At 33.9% G+C, this 6,639-nt stretch overlaps 1 protein-coding gene across 1 annotated transcript in view; it reads right to left on the bottom strand.

The window, feature by feature from the left end:
* Positions 1-757: 757 nt before the first annotated feature.
* HSD17B13 (hydroxysteroid 17-beta dehydrogenase 13) overlaps positions 758-6,639 on the bottom strand; it is a 28,124-nt gene continuing 22,242 nt past the window's right edge. The window contains exon 7 of the mRNA XM_030313476.1: positions 758-1,842. Within this exon, the coding sequence (XP_030169336.1) occupies positions 1,752-1,842 (91 nt within the window). The 3' untranslated portion in view covers positions 758-1,751. The remainder of the gene's footprint in view (positions 1,843-6,639) is intronic.

Below are 6,639 nucleotides of genomic sequence, written 5' to 3'. Positions count from 1 at the left end.
AAGCAGACTCCAGACTCTGAGCTGTCAGCACAGAGCCCAAGGCAGAGCTTGAACCCACGAACCGTGAGATCATGACCTGAGCTGAAGTTGGATGCTTAACCGACTGAGCCACCCAGGCGCCCCTAAAATAATACATTTTAAAGCTTCACTTACAAAGTTCTTAGTTTTATTATTTTTAAAAAAATTATTATCTTATTATTTTAAATTCTAGAGAGAGAGAGAGAGAGAGAGAGGAAGAGAGACAGTACATGCAGGGGAAAGGGGCAGAGGGAAAGAGAGAGAGAATCCCAAGCAGCCTCCACGTTCAGCATGGAGCCCAATGTGGGGCTTGATCCCACAACCCTGGGATCATGTCCTGAGCTGAAATCAACAGTTGGATGCTTAACTGACTGAGCCACCCAGGCATCCCTAAAGTTCTTAGTTTTAAAGCAAAAAATTAAAATGTCATCATGAACAAAAATTATTGCCAAAGTAACAAGGGAAAAAAATATCTCATAACAATCATACTCTCCTCAGTGCCACACATAGAAAGGATTCAGTAAGTCATTTGATCAACCAACACTCTCACTATCAGAGAAGCCAAAGTTGAGAGAACCCCTGCACCCCTTAATATCTGGATGCTATTACTATCTAGACCCTTGCTTCCTAAAGGAGATTCATAGACACTCAGAGATTAGAAATGAAAACTCTGTTTTATAAACACAAGAGGTTGTTTTTTTAAAGCACAACATATTTATTATTTACTTTCAATAAGTTGTTTTTATTAATGGTTTATTTTTCATAATTTATTTTTAATGAAAAACAGGAGGATAGTTGATGTAAAAGCAGTCTCTTACATATGAGAAAAACATAAAAACAAGATTAGTCTTGATGTGGTGGGAATCAGATTTCTTCTCTATTAAAAGAAGAGACCACTCTTTTTCTCCTGTCAGATCCATCGTCTAGTATTAGGTAGTCAGCCTAATTCCTTTTCCAGCGTTAGTTTTCATTTTGAAGCTCAAAACTATCTAAACATATCTGGTACCAATGATATGTGAAAGCATAAACTATAAAGAAAGAGGTATCATGAGGTTAAAATTTCAGATATTCAGAGATTCAAGAGAGGGTCACCTTTTGTAGCGTCATAGTATTTTAAGAGCTTATGAAAAGGACAGAAAGTATGGAGGGCCCACTCTTAGTGGATATATAAGACCTATATAAAGGACAGAATCAAACAAGAAAACATAGAATACCGTTGCACTGTTTTGGGCTGATGAAAAAGGGAGAAGCTAGAGAAAGATTCCAAATGTTGAATTTCATAGAAATAACCTCTCTGTCCTTTGGAGCACAGTCGCCTGCTTAAATTTGTTTCTAACTGCTATCTCACACTGTGTGCATGTTGATAAGGTCTTCAAACTTCCCTGTGTAAATAAGTTCTCTTTGTGTTTACTTTTGGAGAGGTAGCTTTGTTCCCCCGTAAGCAGAAAGAAAAAAAATAAAATCTCTTAAAGAAAAATTACCTTTTAAGTATGTTTATGTAAGCATAAAAGTTTTTAAGAGGTGTGGAATGAAAAATGGATCTGACTAGTAAAACTACATTAATATTCTTGAGAAAGACAGGTAATTAGTCTTGTTCATTTGACTGCTGCTAATGTCAAACCAATGTTTTTATTATTAACATTATTGAAAAAATGTGAAATAAGGCTTTGAAGCATTAATTCTAAACTTAGATTTACATCATTAAGCTGCATTTCTGGCTGGAGCTCGTTTATTCATTTCCTTTTGGTTTTGTGGCCAATCACTGCTTCAAATTGAATATTCTGTAAACGATTTATAGCTGCCAAGGCACGTTCAGGAAGAAATCTGTATGGGAAAAAAAGTAGAAAAGTTTTCAATTAAAAATTTTTGACACCGAAGTTCTTTTTTGTCATCAGTTAGAATACCTTGAGAGTTATCTGGTTTGCATTTAATCTTTCTCTGTTCTTCCTTTCTTCCTTCACAGCAACCTCTCTTTCCTGTGTGTGTGTGTGTGTGTGTGTGTGTGTGTGTGTGTTTTAATATTCATCGTTCAAATACTATAGATATATAAGGAAAGCACTGATATATACCACTCTTCAAGCCTTCTCATATTAGTAAAATCTTATATGAGATTATATGTGATAAAGATCTGAAACTGAAGGTCTGGACTTACTGCTGAAACTGTCCATGAACCCTGATATTAAGCATTCACAGAGAGACACCACCAGAACCCACTCCATCCTTCCCTCCACCCCTCCTTAACTATTTACTGAATATCCATTATGTACTTTATAATAAGGTAGACAAAAGTCCTCGAAAAACAGCTCCTGCCTGAGGAGCTTATTGTTGAGCGGAGAGGCTAAAATGAGATGAGAGATCACCTTGAAATAATTATTAAAAAATATTAGCCTTCTCTAATTAAGGACTATAACTGTGAGGAGGATTAATATGGGCTGGAATAGTGAAGGGAAACTTCAAAAGTGTTCAAGGATGGGTAAGATTTGAGCAGGCAGATGAAAGGAAGAGCCGACATGTGAATATAAGAAAGCAGATGTAGTCATCTGCAAAGAAAGTCATATTGAAAAATACTTTGGTATTGTTGACTAATGCAAGATTTACATCCTTGCCTTAGGTAGAGTGGAAGATGGATGAATAAGCAGAGAGGCAGGGAAGTTCTGGCTGAGAGAAAGACAAATATAAGAGAACTTGTACATGCCTTGTAACTATTCTCACAAGGAAACCTCCATGTTAATACTTGCATCTGCTCACAAAATTGTCTATGTCTGTAAAAGGAATTTTATGTGGAGAATATTAACTATATTTCCCAGTTGCTCAGTAACAAACCACCATGACAGCTCCACAATAGCACCAAAGATTTTGAGACTCTTGTTTATTGTACAGGGATACTTATTCTCCAACTCTGACAGGATAGGGATGCTCATTCTCTTGTTCATATGCAAATATTCTATGATTTTGATTTTTTCTACATTAATATGACCTGGTTTGAGCCCCAAGAGAGGAGGAATCCCACGAAACTCATTTCTTACAGTTGCTTGGCAACAAAACACTTAGTCAACTCTTGCAATGATGTTGCTACGAGGTCAAGGTTAGGCTAATTTAAGTTAGTCTATTTAAGCTAAAATGGAAGATTGAAATTGACGCAGCAATGCAGTTTGTCCACTGTTCTTGAATTGGTCTATTCCAAATTAGCAGTTTATATGAATTTGTTTCAAAATGACCCAAGAGCTTATCAAATTTGTATAGTTCTCATTGATATAATTTCAATTTATTATAAACTGTCCCTCAGAAGAAAGCTGAGAGATTATCTCTTCTGGGTAAATAATCCTATTTCTTCTTAGCATTTTTTTTAAAGGTCTTTTAAAGTAATCACTACACCCAGTGTGAGGCTTGAACTTATATCCCCAATATCAAGAGTTGCATGCTCTACCAACTGATCCAGCCAAGCACCCCCTCTTGCTAGAATTCTATGTAAGTTCTACCTCCTAAACCCTTAACATCTGACTTCTGTGTCTTTTTTAATGGCAGGGGCTTTCCTTGCGTTATGTTATTTTATTCTTATGGTATGCTTAGACAGGAGGTATTATCACCATCCCCATTTTATATATGGAAAATATGAGGCCATAGAGGCTAAATAGCTTATCCATGGTCAAAGAACTGGTAAGTGGTAAAGTGGTTTTTGAACTTAGGTGGGACCTTTGTTCCTAATCAACTTTATTATATTGTGTTCCTTTAAAAATGATAGAACAGCCTCTAGCAGAGATAATATGGAAATCATGGAGGTGGTAGAGAATATCATTTAAGTACTGAAAGACAAAAATCTACCAACCTAGATCAGTGAATGTATCTTTTAAAACTTAAGGCAAAATGAAGAGTTTGTTAAACATACAAAAGGTGCAAGAATTCATAACCAGCAGAACTTCCCTGAGAAACTGTTAAAGGATACCCTTCAGGCAGAGGGGAAATGATACCAGATAGAGGTCTGGATCTATACAAATGAATAAAGAGCACTAGAAATATTAACCACATGGATGAACATTTAAGAATTTTCTTTGTTATTTAAATCTCTTTAAAAAGATATTGGCTGTTTAAACAAACAAAAACTATGTAGTCAAAGTAAAATGTACAACAATCATAGCCTAAAGTAGGAAGGGAGAAATAGAAGTATACCATTGTAAGGTTCTTAGACTGTACATGAAGTTGTATAATATCATTTGGAGATTGGCTGTGATAAGTTAAAGATGCGTACTATGAACCCTAAAGCGATAACTAAAGTAACAAAACAAAGCATTATAGCTAGTAAGCCAACAAAGGAAATAAAATAAAAACATGAAAGTATTCAATCAAACCAAAAGGAGGCAGAGAGAAAAAAAGGAACCAAGATTAAATGGGATAAATAGAAAACAAATAGCAAGCTTTAAAGTAAGTTTTAGATCTAACTATATCAATAATCATATTAAATGTAAAGAGTCTAAATACCCCCTATTAAATTGCCCCTGATAGATTGTCAAATTAGAGTAAAAAACAAACAAACAAACAACCACCTATATACTGCTTACAAAAGCACATTTCAGATATAAGGAAACAAATAGGAGTAAAAGACAGAGTAAAAGGACAGAAAAAGAGTAAAAGGACAGAAAAAGATTCAGTAAGATAATATTAATATAAAGAAGCTGAAGTGGTTATATTAATATCAGTAGATTTCATAGCAAGGATAAACAAGGTCACTTCCAACATGACAAAGTAGTTAACTCATTTAGAGGACAAAATAATCCTAATTGCTTATACACATAATAAAACGGCTTCAAAATACGTGAAGCGAGAATGGAAAGAAAAGCAAAGAAGATAGACAAATTCACAATAGCTACAGATTTTGAGCCTCCTTTCAATAATTGATAAAATAAACAGAAAATCAGCGAAAAATACAGAAGATTTGAACAACACTATCAACCAGTTTGACATAAGCTGACATTTATAGAAAACTCAACAATACAGCATACTCATTCTTTTTGGGTGCATGTGGAACACTTACCAAGATAAACCATGTTCTGAACTTAACCATGTCTCAGTAAATTTAAAACATTCAAGTCATACAAAGTTTAATTAAATTAGAAATCAGAAAAATGTCTAGAAAATCTCCAAAAAGTTAGAAACTAAAAAATTCATTTCTAAGTAAACCATGATACAAAAGGGAAATTAGAAAGCATTTTAACAGAATATAAATGAAAACATAGAATGTCACAATTTGAGGGACAGAACTAAAAACAGTACACAGGGGGAAATTTATAGCGCTAAGTGCCTATGCTGGAAAAAAAAATCAATGAACTCAGTTTCTACATTGACAAACTAGAAAAAGAAGAGCCAATAAGTGAATAATAGACTAAAAGGAATAATAAAGATCAGAACAGATATTAGTGAAATAGAACACACAAAAAAAATAGATAAAAAAATAAAAGAAACCAAATGCTAGTTCTTTGGAAAAATCACTAAATTGATAAACCTCTAGACAGACTGATGAGAACAGAAAAATAAAAATATAAATTTCCAATATCAGGAATCAGACATTCTAAACATATTACAAGTACAATAAGGGAAGATTTTGAATAAATTTATGCCTATGAATTTGACAACTTAGATGAAATGGACAAATTCTCTGAAGGACACACATTACCAAGAAGAAATAAGCAGCCTGAAAAGCCCTATAGGTTTTAAAGAAATTGTATTTATAGTTAAAAACTTGCCCTTAAAGAAAGCACCAGGCCTAGATGGCTTCACTGGTGAATTCTCCAAATGTTTAAAGAAAAAATAATGCCAATACCACACAAGCTATTCTGGAAAAGAGAAGAAGAGGGCGTACTTTCCAACTCATTCTATGAAGTCAATATTATCATGATGCAATATCAGACAAAGACATTACAATGCGAGGGTGGTTTATTCTTTAAAATGAATCCGTGTAGTTCACCATATCAACAAACTAAAATGGAAAGAACATATGATCTTAATATCATCAGCAAAAGCATTTGACAACTGATATTTACTCTTGGTAAATACTCTCATCAAAATAGTAACAGAAGGGAACTTCCTCAACATGATAAAAAGCATCTATGAAAAAACATCTACAGCTAACATTATACTTAACTGTGAAATACTGAGTACTGTTCTTCTAAGCTCAAGAAGACTACTTGGATGTATGCTCTCACCAATCCTATGTGACATTGCATGCAAAGTTCTAGCCGGTGTCATATACTAAGAAGAAAAACCATACAGATTGGAAAAGAAGTAAAAGTGTCTTTATTTGCCGACAATACTATCATCTAAAATAATCTGTAAAAAAAAATCTGTTAGAATCTACAAAAAACTGCTAGAGATGAGTTTAGCAAGGTTGCTAAAATACAAGATAAAATGCAAAAATCAAACACACACACCAGCACCAAACAATGGGAAATAGAAAAATTGTTTAAACTGCCTTTTGAAATACCATCAAAAACATGAAATGCTTTGGGATAAACCTGATAAAAGCTGTGTAAGACTTTTACACTGAAAACTATAAAATGTTGTGTGGAGATACTGAAGAAGATAAAAGAACAAAATGGAAAGATATTTTGGGTTCTTTGTTTTCTTGGA

This window comes from Lynx canadensis, chromosome B1 (assembly GCF_007474595.2).
Source record: "Lynx canadensis isolate LIC74 chromosome B1, mLynCan4.pri.v2, whole genome shotgun sequence".
NCBI classification, from domain to species: Eukaryota; Metazoa; Chordata; class Mammalia; order Carnivora; family Felidae; genus Lynx; species Lynx canadensis.
Note: the sequence above shows the minus strand (reverse complement) of the source record. Positions and strands in the feature narration are given on the sequence as shown.